General features: G+C 31.1%; 3 protein-coding genes across 4 annotated transcripts; all 3 read left to right on the forward strand.

Annotated features, from left to right (window-relative positions):
- Positions 1 to 331: 331 nt before the first annotated feature.
- LOC108467457 (probable pectin methylesterase CGR2) lies at positions 332 to 3,055 on the forward strand. The gene is made up of 7 exons (XM_017768073.2): positions 332 to 577; positions 711 to 885; positions 994 to 1,033; positions 1,154 to 1,189; positions 1,895 to 2,269; positions 2,411 to 2,466; positions 2,636 to 3,055. The coding sequence occupies exons 2-7, from the start codon at positions 763 to 765 to the stop codon at positions 2,786 to 2,788; spliced, it is 783 nt and encodes a 260-aa protein (XP_017623562.1). The 5' UTR covers positions 332 to 577; positions 711 to 762; the 3' UTR covers positions 2,789 to 3,055.
- An 892-nt stretch (positions 3,056 to 3,947) lies between these two features.
- LOC108467911 (probable pectin methylesterase CGR2) lies at positions 3,948 to 7,214 on the forward strand. Of its 2 annotated transcripts, XM_017768730.2 has the most exons (7): positions 3,948 to 4,198; positions 4,325 to 4,501; positions 4,609 to 4,648; positions 4,768 to 4,803; positions 5,811 to 6,185; positions 6,326 to 6,381; positions 6,551 to 7,214. In XM_017768730.2, exons 2-7 carry the CDS (start codon positions 4,379 to 4,381, stop codon positions 6,701 to 6,703), a joined length of 783 nt encoding a protein of 260 aa, XP_017624219.1. In that variant the 5' UTR covers positions 3,948 to 4,198; positions 4,325 to 4,378; the 3' UTR covers positions 6,704 to 7,214. The 2 variants fall into 2 exon arrangements, with proteins under 2 accessions (XP_017624219.1, XP_052879706.1); XM_053023746.1 differs by having other exon boundaries at positions 3,948 to 4,501.
- Positions 7,215 to 11,721: 4,507 nt separating this feature from the next.
- LOC108469270 (1-aminocyclopropane-1-carboxylate synthase 3) lies at positions 11,722 to 14,558 on the forward strand. The gene is made up of 4 exons (XM_017770164.2): positions 11,722 to 11,977; positions 12,089 to 12,220; positions 12,313 to 12,473; positions 13,194 to 14,558. The coding sequence occupies exons 1-4, from the start codon at positions 11,831 to 11,833 to the stop codon at positions 14,143 to 14,145; spliced, it is 1,392 nt and encodes a 463-aa protein (XP_017625653.1). The 5' UTR covers positions 11,722 to 11,830; the 3' UTR covers positions 14,146 to 14,558.
- The last annotated feature ends 1,136 nt before the right edge of the window (positions 14,559 to 15,694 follow it).

A 15,694-nucleotide genomic window follows, 5' to 3' on the forward strand; every position in this document is an offset into this window, starting at 1 on the left:
TTTGATTAGTAGATTTATAATATTCAAACATATTTCATTAAAAAAATTGATCTATAAAAGAGAAAAGGAATAAAAAATTTTTATTAGTGCAAGCGGTGTAAACAGAGAATGACATGCAATAACGATTTTAACAGCCTAATAATTTAAATACAAACTTTCAACTAGTTCAGTGACTATTTTGTAAATTTTTGAAGTTGAATAATCAAAATGTAATTGACTAATAGTTTAATAATTTAGGTGTAGTTTACCTTTAAATCTACTAGGCACTATTGCTATTCGAGCTATCGATACGACGCCGTGTCATGTCACCGACGCGCTAATAACTGTATATATCTGTATCACACAACTCACAAAGGCGCGCCCAAACACGGTGGATCTTAGCTTTAAGCAAAAACAACTTTAAATAAATAAATAAAAATAAAAACAGTGAAAAATAGAATAAAACTACGGCGTATCCAATTCAATCCAAAGTCCCTTTCAAACTCAGTCTACCGTTCGAAGAAAAAAACAAGCAAAAACAAGTGTTTTTTTTCCTTCACAGATCTGAGATCCAAAAGCCTCTCATTCTTCCTCTAAGGTGAATTTTTAATTTTTATTTCATAATTTCTTCCATTTATGCGAACATTTAAAAGCTTTCTCATATTTTTGGATCTGTTTCAAATGCTCAAATTTTGTGTAAATCTGTTGTTTGTTTGGTATGTTTGGTACAGTGTAAAGAATTATATCAAAGATATTATTATAAGAGAGTAAAAGCAAGCAAACATGTCAAGAAGGCAAGTAAGTTCCACGCGCCGCTTTGTTGACAGCGGAAACTTCCCGTTCTCTGGTGCTTTACATTCTAAATCCCGATCTTCTCCTATTTTATCTATCGCTCTTGTCGTTGTGGTATATCTTTATCTTTTCCTTTTCCTTTTTGTTTTTTGAAATTTTCAATTAGTGTTACATTTTGAAAAGGAAATTAACCGGGGTAATATTTTTGAAAATGATTTACAGGGAGCTATCCTTCTCATTGGCTATGCCTATAGTGGTTCAGGTATTCTTCTTTTTTTTTTTGGAATTTCTTATTTGTGTTTACTTGTTTTTGTTTGTTGGATATGCTGATCTTGTTAGTTCAATTAATTGTTCACACTGTTCATACTGTTCGCGAATATAGGTAAATTCCGAGGTGAAGCGGTTAGTCGGATCGAAGGTAAGTTATGCTTTTACTTTCTTCCTCATTGGATTTAATGTTCATAATGAAATTAACTCGTTAAGTTATTGATTTTTATTTGATTTTGACGTCATCATGTCTCTTTGGAACTACTTGAATATTTTAGTGGATTCACTAATGCTTTGTTTGGTAGAGTAGATAAATTGGGAGGATGAGTTCACATGTTATATCAAATTTAGTTAAGATTCAATGCACATATGCATCCGAGAGCGTATATATAAGATATTTTTATTCATTGGAGATAATATTTTGGACAAAAAAATTATTGATCTTAGAGGCCTTGCTTCTGCATCTCAAGGTTATGGGACTTTCTTTCCTTTGATAGTGCCACGTGTCACTGTCTAATTATTTCAGCCATGTCAGTTTTTAACAATACAAAGGATGGAATTTTTAAAAGAAAGGACCAATTTGCTTTTTGATCTAATATATAGTGACTAATTTGCCTATTTTTGCAGTAGAAGGAGCAAAATGTAATATGAATCCTATGATGCTTTTAACTTTTTAGAGGAAAGTAAGTTGTAAGATATCAGAGGCGGTTATATTAGTTAGATATGGTTTGTGTCTTCCCTGGTAACTGGAACATTGAAAGTCTATGATTATAATGGAATTGCCATGCTCTGGAAAGGGTGTATTACATTGAGTGTAATGTTCTGAAAATCAATTATTTTCTTGTTATCTTTGTAGGTGACTATACATGCAGTCTAGAAGTTCAGAGGGCAATACCATTTTTGAAGAAGGCATATGGGGACCGCATGCACAAGGTTTTGCATGTAGGACCTGATACCTGTTCAGTTGTCTCCAAACTTTTGAAAGAAGAGGATACTGAAGCCTGGGGTGTGGAACCATATGATATAGAGGATGTTGAAGAAAGTTGCAAGAGTCTCGTGGGCAAAGGGATTGTACGTGTGGCAGATATCAAGTACCCTCTTCCCTATAGGCCAAAGTCTTTTTCTCTTGTTATTGTGTCGGATGCCCTTGATTACTTGTCTTCAAAATACCTGAACAAGACTCTGCCTGAGTTGGCCAGGGTTGCCTCTGATGGTCTCATTATTTTTGCAGGTAATCCCTCACTCTTTCAAGCTGTATATAAATTATAAAACAAGAGTAACTCAGGCCGAAAATGCTTATATCCATATATATTTTCTTACAAAAAAAGCTGTACCGTAACTATAACATGATATATTTTCATTTGTCGATCAGGTACCCCTGGTCATCAGAAGGCTAAAGTGGCAGAACTATCGAAATTCGGCCGTCCAGTAAGTCTCCATCTACTATAACAACAGGATTTGGAATTTAAACGAACCATAGTATATATTTAACTTTCATTTGATCGAAAATCAAAACTGTCATTCAGCATTTTTGTTTTGCGGAATGTATCAAGATCAAATTTACCTTATCATTAACACATCTGTTTCGTTTCTGAAGGCTAAAATGCGGAGTTCCTCTTGGTGGATTCGTTTTTTTGACCAAAGTAGTTTAAAAGAAAACGAAACTGCGGTGAAGAAGTTTGAGCAGGCTACATCAAAGAGTTCATACCTGCCAGCATGTCAAGTATTCCACCTAAATCCATACCACTGATACAAAGAGAAAAGTCATCAAGATCAAATTTCCATTATTTTTATTGTCATATGCATTGACGGTGAAGTAAAAATATCTTCAGCTCTCATACAACATGTAACTCTGTTGGGGAACTAAATTTGGTAAAAGAGATGTTGGTATCAATGGGTTAATGCCCTTAACATTACAGGTTTGATATTTATTAATTCAATCGATGGGGAAAATTACACCTATTTGTTGTGGACATGGATTTATTTAGTTATATTGTTTTCTGAATGTGGAAGTAAATCTAGCTTCCTATTATGAGATTACCCATATTTCTATTTGTCTTCTCGTCAAATAACTCGTAACATGAAATGAGACAAGGTAGTCTATATTTCCAATTGGTATTGTAATTGGCACTCATTGGCATGTATTAACTTTTAGATTATTTTAAGATTGCTTTTAACTTTGATTTCAAAATGTTTTGCGCATGATTCATTGATTTTTATTTCTTCATTTCAAGCTCAACATGCCATTGGGGCAACAAAATTTTGCTATCACTTTCAAGCCAGTATGCAGAAAATCGATCAAATCACAATGGACTAAAATCAATGGGGGCAAACCGCATGACCTACAATTCCTACTAGTACCTTAAAAACAAATAACCCTTCAATCAACAAAAAAATATTTAGGTATGGATAGTAATTGATCTATTCAAAAGTTTTTCTTTACGTCATTGGATTATTAGTGAACTCCAAATAATAAATTCAATGATCGATATAATGATTAATACTCATTAATGAGTAGAACATACTTTAGATATAAGTCGATCGGATGGTTAATTTCAAAGACTGGAGAAAAAAATTAGTTGGATTTTAATTCTTAAATTTATTACGTTCAAAATTATTTCATAAAAAAATTAAACTGTAAAAAATAAGAGGAATAAAAATTTTCAATTGATAGATGCTATGCAAATAAAAAACTAAACAACAAAAATTTTAACAGTCCAGTTATCTAAACGAAAAATTTTAAATAATTTAATAACTACTTTATAATTTTTTGAAGGAAATGTTATTTTACTTGTAGTGTATCCTTAAATCTAATAGCCGTCATTGCTATTCGAGCTATTGATGCGACGTCGTATCATATCACCGACGCGCTAATAACTGTATATGTATATGTATCACACAACTCCCGAAGGCGCGCTAAAGCACGTTGGATCTTAGCTTTAAGCAAAAACAAATTTAATTAAAAAAATTGAAAATAAAAATAAAAATACTGAGTATCCAATCCAACCCAAGTCCCTTTCAAACTCGACTAGCTGTTAAATTCTCTTTTTTGGCCAAAAATGGTGTAAATTCAAACTAGTATACTGTTCGAAGAAAAAAAACAGCCAAATAAGCTTCTTTTTTTCCTTCACAGATCTCAGATCCAAAATCCAAATCTAAGGTGAATTTTGATTTTTTATTTCATAATTTCTTTCATTTTATGTTAGCTTTCTCATGTTTTTGGATCTGTTTTGTTTTTTCAATGAAATTGTTCAAATTTTGTGTAAATCTGTTGTTTGCTTGGTAGAGTGTAAGCAATTACATAAAATATATTATTATAAGAGTAAAAAGCAAAGCAAAAATGTCAAGGAGGCAAGTAAGTTCCACACGCCGCTTTGTTGACAGCGGAAACTTCCCGTTCTCTGGTGCTTTACATTCTAAAGCCCGATCTTCTCCTATTTTATCTATCGCTCTTGTCGTTGTGGTATATCTTTATCTTTTCATTTCTTTTTTGTTTTTTGAAATTTTCAGTTAGTGTTACATTTTGAAAAGGAAATTAACTAGGGTAATATTTTTGAAAATGATTTACAGGGAGCTATCCTTCTCATTGGCTATGCCTATAGTGGTTCAGGTATTCTTCTTTTTTTTTTAGAATTTCTTATTTGTGTTTACTTGTTTTTGTTTGTTGGATATGCTGATCTTGTTAGTTCAATTAATTGTTCACACTGTTCATACTGTTCGCGTTTATAGGTAAATTCCGAGGTGAAGCGGTTAGTCGGATCGAAGGTAAGTTATGCTTTTACTTTCTTCTTCATTGGATTTAATGTTCATAATGAAATTAACTCGTTAAGTTACTGATTTTTATTTGATTTTGATGTCATCATGTCTCTTTGGAACTACTTGAATATTTATTGGATTCATTAATGCTTTGTTTGGTAGAGTAGATAAATTGGGAGGATGAGTTCACATGTTATATCAAATTTAGTTAAGATTCAATGCACATATGTATCCCAGAGCATATATATAAGATATTTTTATTCATTGGAGAGAATATTTTGGACAAAAAAAAAATTGATCTTAGAGGCCTTATTCTGCATCTCAAGGTTATGGAGCTTTCTTGCATTTGATACTTGTACCATAGAATAATCTCTTACAATTTGTCATAATCTTCTCCTGAAGTGCTTTCTAGAGGGTTAAAAGTATCATAGAAGCCCCTATACTAGAAGTTGGATTTCATTTTGGCCCCTATACGAAAAAAAAGGGACAAATTAGTCCTTATACGTTAAATCAAAGAGCAAATTGGTCCTTTTATAAAAAATTTCATCTATTTTTACCTTTAAAAACTAGTTCTTGTACGTCAGCAGGACGTACACGTATGTGTCGCTATCTAGTTATTCTTTTATCCATGTTAGTTTTTAACAATACAAAGGGATGAAATTTTTAAAAGAAAAGACCAATTTGCTCTTTGATCTAATAAACAGTGACTAATTTGCCTATTTTTTAGTAGAGGGAGCAAAATGCAATATGACTCTTAGTATAGGGGTTTCCATGATACTTTTAACTTCTTAGAGGAAGGAAAGTTGAAAGATAAGGTGGGATTTTATTTAATTTTGGCACGAGGAATAAAAGGGATTATCAGAGGTGGTTTTATTAGTTAGATGTGGTTTGCATCTTCTGTGATAAATGGAAGACTGAAAGTTTATGATTATAATGGATTTGCCATGCTCTGTTAAGGGTGTGTTTTCATTGAGTGTAATGTTCTGAAAATCAATTATTTCTTGTTATCTTTGTAGGTGACTATACATGCAGTCTAGAAGTTCAGAGGGCAATACCATTTTTGAAGAAGGCATATGGGGACAGCATGCACAAGGTTTTGCATGTAGGACCCGATACCTGTTCAGTTGTCTCTAAACTTTTGAAAGAAGAGGATACTGAAGCCTGGGGTGTGGAACCATATGATATAGAGGATGTTGAAGAAAGTTGCAAGAGTCTTGTGGGCAAAGGGATTGTACGTGTGGCAGATATCAAGAACCCTCTTCCCTATAAGCCAAAGTCTTTTTCTCTTGTTATTGTGTCTGATGCCCTTGATTACTTATCTCCAAAATACCTGAACAAGACTCTGCTTGAGTTGGCCAGGGTTGCCTCTGATGGTCTCATTATTTTCGCAGGTAATCCCTTACTCTTTCAAGTTTTATATAAATTATAAAACAAGAGTTACTCGGGCCGAAAATGCTTATATCCAGATATATTTTCTTGCAAAAAAGCTGTACCATAACTATAACATGATATATTTTCATTTGTCGATCAGGTACCCCTGGTCACCAGAAGGCTAAAGTGGCAGAACTATCGAAATTCGGCCGTCCAGTAAGTCTCCATCTACTATAACAACAGGATTTGGAATTTAAATGAACCATAGTATATATTTAACTTTCATTTGATCAAAAATCAAAACTGTCATTCAGCATTTTTGTTTTGCGGAATGTATCAAGATCAAATTTACCTTATCATTAACACATCTGTTTCGTTTCTGAAGCCTAAAATGCGGAGTTCCTCTTGGTGGATTCGTTTTTTCGACCAAATCAGCTTAAAAGAAAATGTAACTGCCGTGAAGAAGTTTGAGCAGGCTACATCAAAGAGTTCATACCTGCCAGCATGTCAAGTATTCCACCTAAATCCATTCCACTGATACAAAGAGAAAAGTCATCAAGATCAGATTTCCATTATTTTTGTTGTCATATGCATTGAAGGTGAAGTAAAAATATCTTCAGCTCTCATACAACATGTACTCTGTTGGGGAACTAAATTTGGTAAAAGAGACGTTGGTATCAATGGGTTAATGCCCTTAGCATTACAGGTTTGATATTTATTAATTCAATAGTACATTTTTTGTTGTATACATGCATTTATTTAATTATATTGTTTTCTGAATGTGGAAGTAAATCAAGCTTCCCATTAGGAGATTACTCATATTTCTATTTGTCTTCCTATGGCATACTTTTTTTAATTTGATCTTGAATCTGCTACTATACTTATTTGTCACTATTGTAGGAATAAAAAACCATGTTGGCCAGTTGGATTGATCCAGTGACTATAAGAATTGGGTCTTACACAAACTGGTCAAAATCGGTTGATATTGATAATAGGTATCTATCCTTAGTGTAATCGAGTTGAGCCGACAAGCTCATGTTTATTTGAAATTCAGAGTTTCATACTCGGCTCAAGTTCAATTAAACATTAATTTCTAAGTTCGGTTCGAAACATAATTTAGTTATTTCAGCTAGTTAAGTCATTTATCAATTTTCATACTTAAGTTTGAAACATTTATCAATAATTGAGTTTGATTAAGTTCATTGGTATTCAAAATTAAATTCGTATAATTTTATAATATAAAAGTATAAAGTTTTGAATAGAATATTATGGTGCTTGCAATCGGCTTGCTCAAGTTACTTGGGATTGAATTTAGTTTAATAATTATTAAATTAAATTTGAGTATTTTTTAATTAATTTGAATAAATTTTAAACATTAATATGTCATTTATACTGTTATACAATCTCATGAAAATTTTGCATAAAGCTAAGGGTTATGGCAAGTGAACACCCAAGATTAGTCTCCTGCTTGAAAATGAGGAAAAGTGACTTAACAATCACTTTCAAGATCAATAGTGTCGAAAGAAAAATATTGGACTGTGATTACATGTCGTTAGAATCATCTTTCTTTATGATGTGTTTTTTCTAAAAGAATAAAACCCTAAAAACGATCTTTACCTTCAACAACAATTGATAACGCCCACCACCTTGCCCTTATGATTCTACCTTTCTTTATAAAAATGACCCAAAACTTGAATTTTAGCCACGTAAAAAATTTGAATTTCTTTTTGGTGTGTTGACATTGGCAGCACCTATCTACAAAATTATTTCTTTTTTTAAGGAAAACGATCACTTTAAATGAGTGGGTATATGTATACTTATACTGGTGTCACTAATGTCAACAGTGGCACCCAAAGAAATCATTTTTTATTCTAAGAGATCAATCATTAGGTGATTATGATGGGTGATGCTTCCAATGGCAGCAACAACACCTTGATTTACTGTTCAAAACAGATTATTTACATACATGATTTTCAAGGTGGACCACTTTCATAAATAATCAACACTTTTGAGTCATTTTTATAAAAAAAAAATCTAAAATAGTCTCCAAAGGTTATTTCATTTGAAACTTGTCATACCATCGCATAATTGGTATCAAATTTTAACAATCACTTTTAAGTTAGGATGGATACAATCAAGTCACAATGAACTAAAATCAATGGGGCAAACCGCATGGTCTGGTTGTCATTATTTTAATATAAACTAATGCAACCAATAATTAAAAAAAAAAAAGAACAAGCTCATAAAGGTGAGAGGCTCCTTTGATGTATTTTTTTTAAACATTAATTTTTTGTATCATATTTATTTTTTTTATAGAATGACTAGAACTACTTATAGTCTCTCTCCAACTCTTAAATAGGAAGATAATGTATTTCAGTACACTCAAACCTACATTCTCTTACATTAATAATAATACCGATCTCAATCAATTTAAAACTAACTCCTTTAATATATTAGAATAAAGTGCACTGGTTGCTCATAATTTGCTAACATCTAGACCCACTTTGGATATATAACACTAGACTAAATGAAATTATTGTGGGTACATGTCTATAAATTCTAGTCACTTGAAATTTGTTATGCCAGCCCATGATAAATAGGGTTTAGATTTTTATGTTTCGTGAAGCACAAAACATTGCTAGTGGTAACAAATCAGAGATTAGTGTTGGAAAATTTAAAAATAATCGTGGTAAAATTAATTACAATTAAATGTGTTTAAATTTAAACATAATTGTAATAATGAGATAAAAATTAAAAAAAATTATGATTAAAAATTTAGATTAAAAGTGATTTATAATATAAGTTTTAAATTATTTTATATTTAAGAAGTGTTGTGAATATGTTAAATTATAATTTTATTGATGCGTATAGTTTATTTTAAGAGTTATTTAAATTAATCCAAGTTTGTTAATAAATATTTTATAAATGTTTTAATGATATTTAACAAATAGAATTTTAATAATTTTAAATAAATATTTTAATTAATTAATGTTACGGCTGGATATTAGTGTAATAATACGAGGAAAAAATTATTTAATACATATGTGTTAAAATAATTAAACATAAAATAAAGAATAATTAGTTCAAATTTAAATTTGAAATTAGAAGATGAATAAAAATAATTGTAAAAAATAAACCATCTTCAAAATAAGTAAAAGGTTTTCTTTCTCTGACACAAGCAAATCATATGAGTGGCTAAAAATGAACAATTGTGATTAGTTTATAACTAATACATGACTAAAATATGTGCAAAAATCAACTTCCAAGTACAATATAATCGCGAGAATCTCTCCTATACTTTGCTCCTTTCTATTTAACCTTCTTCCATACTTTTTTTTTTTTGTGAATTATTAGAAAAGAGTAAAGTCCTAACAGCAATACAATTAGCGCGACTAAAAATTCAAACTAAATCTGAAGCGGTGAACACCTTAACTATCATATCAACGCGAGATTAAACCATAACTCAGTTTCCTCTCTATCTAAATTAAGATTTAAAACCCAACAATGAAATAAGATTTTAGCTAGGTTTAAGTAGAACTGATATTAATTAAAATGAAATTAAAAGAGATGTTTGATTAATGTTTAATATGTTTGTGGAATTAACAATATTTGATTAATATCCAACCAAGCCTAGAGAAAAATAAACATGAACATCACATCACTTGAACACTAAGGTTTTCGTAAATCAATTTAAAAACCGTCCAAAAGCCATTTTTAAGCTTCAAGAAAACGAATTTGACCTAACACAAAGTTATCCTATTTATATATAAATTTCCATTGCAAATTTTAACTATAATTCCTACTAATATCCTCAACCCTTCAATCACACACGAAAAAACCCTACATCTCATCTTTGAATTTTTTGTAGTTCAATGTTTTCACGACTTATATTCCTTGTTTTCTCTTTTATATATATATTCTATGTAAAGTCTTTAATCAAAATAGACTTTTAAAAAGAAAGGAGGTAAACTCAATTCAAATATGAATTTCAATATAAGTATATTCCTGAAAAGTATAAATAAATTTTTCTTTTATAAATTTTTTCATATATTTGGAGGTTATTGAAGGTTATGTTATGGGAGATAATCAGAGGCAAACAGGGGCATTAACCCCTTTGGTTAGGTTGGAAAATTTTATTTTAAGCCCTCCTATAAATTAAAACATTAAATTTAAGTCTTTTTAGCTTTTCATTAAGTAGAATTTGCATTTTGGTCTTATAAAAGTTAATAATTTAATCTAAATTTTTTAACACATTTTTTAAAATTTTATAATTCATCTTGAATCTCTAAATAAAATTTTGACTTCATCCCTAATTAGATTCCTAAATATAGGTGAGATATAAATATTGATACTGAGCACTTTAAAAAATTAAAAAGTCCAAGCAACATTTTCGATAACCTTTCTTTGGGTACTGAATTAGATTTTTACCCACGACAAGGCATCAATGTCATAAAGAAGAAACAAAGGGATCATTTCATGGAGGGTTGGAGAGGGGCCTACGTTACTGAAGAAAAGGTTACATTAATGGTGGGATGGGTCCATTGATGTCTCCCCTAAGAAGATTGAGGAATAGACTAAAATTCAAACGCTTTTAGATTAAGATAGCCTATTGGGGCTGCCCCCATATGACGGTGAAATCTAAAATTTTGAAATTAAAAAATCGAAATAAAATTATAAATTTCTAAATATCAAATTACAATTTCATTATATAAATAAAGGAGTCAAGACTCCTACTTATTTTTATAATTCTGACTGTAATCTTCGATTCGACTCATCCAAACAAGGGTTTCACATTCACATGTCTAAATAACCTTTCTCCTACAACAAAACCACGTGTCCTTCTTCAAGTCCTGGAAAAGGGGAAAAACCCTAATTGAAAATAAAATGAAGGAATTTCAAAGAAATGCTAAGCATGACAGAAAAGGAAGATGAGACAAAGTTGAATTTGCCTTTGTATATATGCAACTTGTCAAGGGGGGGAGGGTATCATATGTCGGTTTCATTTACAGCCAAACATTTCTATATATATTTACTTTTGTTAGTTTCCAAAACATGTGAAATCTACATCATAGACTAGTCGAATATACGATTTCAACACTCAACACACTAAAAAGTATGTGAACATCATTGTTAGACCCGACTCATAAACACTTCTAATAGTCAACAACTTATTTATTATATATATTATCGAATATTGAATTGAATAAACATATATTATAATAGAATTTAAGGAATTTAAGCCTATCTCTTTTCTTTTCTTTTGCTTTATCATTGAGGAACAAAGATTTACCAAACTCCACCGTCCATGTGGTAGTTAATACCTTGAATTTATGAGCTTATAATAAAAAAAGGAATGAGGGACATTAAACAAAGTGGCCGACATGGATTATATGGGGTAAGACATAAAAGGGAACATAAGGGCCACAGTTTCAAACATTAGAGTCCTAATTCAGCATGGACTTTACAGGTTGGTCAAGTATTTTATTTATGAATTTTTATTATTGAATAATAAATGTGTATATATATACCCAATAGCAATAGCTAAATCCAATCGATCTCCATTAACAACAACAATCAAAGCTTTTTTTTCCTTTTATCAAACAACAAACACAAGATTGCAATAAAAGTATCATATCATATTTGGTGGCATCAAATAAGATAAAAAATGGGGTTATTGTCAAGAAAAGCCACGTGCAACTCACATGGCCAAGATTCTTCTTACTTCTTAGGATGGCTTGAATATGAGAAAAACCCTTACCATCGTCTCCATAACCCTAATGGTATCATTCAAATGGGTCTTGCAGAGAATCAGGTAACTCACAATAATTCAAAAAAAAAAAAAACCCATAAAAATGGGGATTCTTTATATATATATATATATATAGCTTATTAAAGATGCAGTTATTATTATTATTATTTGCAGCTGTCGTTTGATCTTTTAGAGACATGGTTGGCTAAAAACCCAGAAGCTGTAGGGTGCAAGAGAGATGGGCAATCCATTTTTAGAGAGCTTGCTCTTTTCCAAGATTATCACGGCCTTCCTGCATTTAAAAAGGTATAAGCTTTATAAAGCTTATAAAAATAAAGACTTCCATTTTATTTTAATGATATAAATGAAATAAAGATGATGATATCTGTTATGAACAGGCATTGGTTGATTTCATGGCTGAAATCAGAGGAAACAAAGTGAGTTTTGATCCAAATAACATAGTCCTCACCGCCGGTGCAACTTCCGCCAATGAAACTCTCATGTTCTGTCTTGCTGAACATGGCGATGCTTTTCTTCTTCCTACGCCGTATTACCCGGGGTATGTTTTATTAAGGACAATATTATGATTTTGGTCCCCTTATTATGATCAAATTGGATATTTAATCTTTTGCATTTTAGTTTGACATGATTTAATCCTTTTAGATTTAGAATAACATTAATATTTAATTATTTTGGTTAAAATATTAATGTATATTTTTTTCTTAAAAATACCTTTTCCAACACAAAAATTTATGTCAACCTGATACAAGAGAGAAACTAAAAATTTTTAGAGGTGAAATTTAGTTGTAAATTTTGAGAGATCAAACTGTAATTTTATCATGCATGAACTTATGATTTCGTCATTTTTAAGAAAATATATATAATTTTTTCATTTTTAAGAGGCCAAAATATAATTTTTACCATAGTAACTTTTAATTTTAAAATTTTTTAGAGGACTAAAAAGTAGATATACCTTTTTGGGGCTAGGGTCCTTACCTACCTTTAATTTCACCCTTAAAATGATGAGTTAAAAGCAGTGTTTTTAAGAAAAAAAAATCCATATACATATTTTACTTGAAATAGCTAACAATGGACTAACTAATGGGATTGTAAAAGTAGAGGATTAAGTTAAGTCGAATTAATATATAGGGACTAAATGTCAAAGCTTAGCATTGCAGAAGGACTAAAATAAAAATTTTACCTGTTACTTTATGCATGAAATCATCAAATACGTGCCGACAAACTATATGAATTATTTTCTTCCGCCATTGTTTCACAGATTCGACAGAGATCTCAAATGGAGAACCGGTGTTGAGATAGTACCGATCCACTGTACCAGCTCCAATTGTTTCCGAATCACAGCATCCGCCACTGAAGAAGCTTATCAACAAGCACAAAAAAAAAACTTAACAGTGAAAGGAATCTTAATCACCAACCCATCAAACCCCTTAGGCACAACAATGACAAGACCCGAACTAAAGCTGCTCATCAACTTCATCACCGAAAAACAAATCCATTTAATCAGTGACGAAATATACTCCGGCACCGTGTTTAATTCCCCAAGCTTCATAAGCATAATAGAAGCTTTAAAAGACATGAACATGGAGAAGAACAACAGAGTTCATATTGTTTACAGCCTTTCTAAAGATCTGGGTCTCCCTGGTTTTCGTGTCGGTGCAATTTATTCCAACGATCCCACCGTCGTGTCCGCCGCCGTGAAAATGTCGAGTTTCGGTCTTGTTTCTTCACAAACTCAGTACCTTCTTTCAGTCATGTTATCCGACAAGAAATTCAGGAACCATTACATTGTTAAAAACCAAAACAGGCTTTTAAAGAGACAGAGGAAACTGGTTTCCGGCCTGGAAAAATCGGGGATTCGTTGCTTAGAAAGCAATGCTGGGTTGTTTTGTTGGGTTGATATGAGACATCTTTTAAGCTCCGACACGTTTGAAGCTGAAATGGAGCTTTGGGAAAGGATAATTTACGATGTTAAACTCAACATTTCTCCTGGTTCTTCGTGCCATTGTAATGAACCAGGGTGGTTTAGGGTTTGTTTCGCTAACATGTCGGAAGATACACTTGAACTCGCCATGCAAAGGTTAAAATCCTTCGTTGGTTCCATCAAAAAACATAATCACCAAGAGTTGGAAAAGTTAAGGAAAGAATCCCAAGTTGGGAAATGGATTTTCAGGTTATCGTTTCAATCCTTCAATGAACAAGATCAACGATAAAGTCATTCAAGCCATAACTTTTACCTAGTGTGAACATGCATTTATGTATTTGATAGGAGAGGATTAGAGATCCAAACCAGACTGGTGTCAACTGCGTTCGGTGTGAACATATTATGGATTTAAATATATATAAGAAGAAAGGTGTAGAAGCTGTTTAGAGATCCAACAGGGACTGAGATCAACTGTGTTCGGTGTCAACATTTTATTGATATCTGAGAAGAAAGGATAGGGGTTGTTTAGAGATTTGAAGAAGCCTATTCTTTATAAGTTATTTCTTAATTTGTAAACAGAGAAACTGCACTCAGCCCATATGGGATTCGTAGTGTGTTTATGCTATATCCACCATGGATGATCAAATATAGAAATAATTTATTATAATTATATAAATAGCTGTCTTTTTTTTTCTTTTTTTTCTTTTAGGGTTCATAGTTCTCCTCTCTTAACAATGTCATATTCAAGTTTTAACACTCAATAATGTGGTTTCTTTTTCTTTATTTTACGTGTGCAACATATTTCGTCAACAAAAAGTAAGATTTTGTGGAGGTTTAGATTATGAAAATAAAGGTAAAAACTGTTTTTCGATTTTGTTTCCTAGTCGATCCACCAACTATACGAAAGCTTTGGGGAGTTGCTTGCAAGAAATCTATAAAGTGAAATTTATGTGCCTTTTTTGAACATTTTTAGGGTTTAATTTAATTAATGCTTAATACAGGTTTAGAGTTATAACGCGGTTTTGAAGCAATAAAAAGGTTTAATCGCTTTTTAAACTAAATTTGATGTTTTTTTTAAGTCAAATTTCACTATAATATTTTTTAACAAAAATATTTACTAAAATTTTAAATATGACAATGGACATGGCAATTTGTGTGTGGTTCATGCTTATTTTTATAAATTTTTATTTTTATCTTTTGAATTTTTAAAACATTTTTATAATTTATAATTTTTGTTGATATGACATATATAACAAATAGTACTCTGTGAACATAAAATATATATGAACCGTCACATGAATTACCATGTCAACATAATTAAAAAAATTGTTTTACTCAATATTTCCATTAAAAAATGTAATTTGACTATTTCTAAAATTAATAATCAAATTTAATTAAAAAAGCAAATTGATAAAAAAATTAAGCACTCAATTTATTATTATATAGCTATCATAGGTTTTAGTCATCAGGCTCTGGAATTAAGAAAGCAAAAGCATGTCAATATTGTATAGTTTGGAGATTTCGTTGTCGACGACTTAGAGGAAAATAAGGACAAAATTATAATTACCAAAAAAGTATGGAGAAAATACTAGAAAGATTCTTTTTCCTTGTAAAGATAAGTGAAAATTATTTTCATTCACATGTCACATACATAATCAACTCGATTTTCATGTGGTGTTTTTTAAACAAATCAACAATTTGTTCTCTTATCTTCATATAGCTAGTAGAAATTAAATTGCTCAGAAAATTTTCATGAACGAAGTTACAATCAATTTTCATGGGTTTGGTTTCTTTTGTCAAAAACTGGGTTGAGTAATATAAAGAGCATTAATCCTCCT

The sequence above is a fragment of the Gossypium arboreum genome, chromosome 2 (genome assembly GCF_025698485.1).
Source record: "Gossypium arboreum isolate Shixiya-1 chromosome 2, ASM2569848v2, whole genome shotgun sequence".
Taxonomy (NCBI): Eukaryota; Viridiplantae; Streptophyta; class Magnoliopsida; order Malvales; family Malvaceae; genus Gossypium; species Gossypium arboreum.

Excerpts from the sequence above, each read along its gene's own strand:
- LOC108467457 (XM_017768073.2), top strand. The coding sequence starts at position 763 with ATGTCAAGAAGGCAAGTAAGTTCCACGCGCCGCTTTGTTGACAGCGGA. Across the intron at positions 886-993 it reads CTATCGCTCTTGTCGTTGTG|GGAGCTATCCTTCTCATTGG; the intron begins GTATATCTTTAT and ends AATGATTTACAG. Across the intron at positions 1,190-1,894 it reads AGCGGTTAGTCGGATCGAAG|GTGACTATACATGCAGTCTA; the intron begins GTAAGTTATGCT and ends TTATCTTTGTAG.
- LOC108467911 (XM_053023746.1), top strand. The coding sequence starts at position 4,379 with ATGTCAAGGAGGCAAGTAAGTTCCACACGCCGCTTTGTTGACAGCGGA. Across the intron at positions 4,649-4,767 it reads CTATGCCTATAGTGGTTCAG|GTAAATTCCGAGGTGAAGCG; the intron begins GTATTCTTCTTT and ends TCGCGTTTATAG. Across the intron at positions 6,382-6,550 it reads TATCGAAATTCGGCCGTCCA|CCTAAAATGCGGAGTTCCTC; the intron begins GTAAGTCTCCAT and ends TCGTTTCTGAAG.
- LOC108469270 (XM_017770164.2), top strand. The coding sequence starts at position 11,831 with ATGGGGTTATTGTCAAGAAAAGCCACGTGCAACTCACATGGCCAAGAT. Across the intron at positions 11,978-12,088 it reads TGGGTCTTGCAGAGAATCAG|CTGTCGTTTGATCTTTTAGA; the intron begins GTAACTCACAAT and ends TATTATTTGCAG. Across the intron at positions 12,474-13,193 it reads CCTACGCCGTATTACCCGGG|ATTCGACAGAGATCTCAAAT; the intron begins GTATGTTTTATT and ends ATTGTTTCACAG.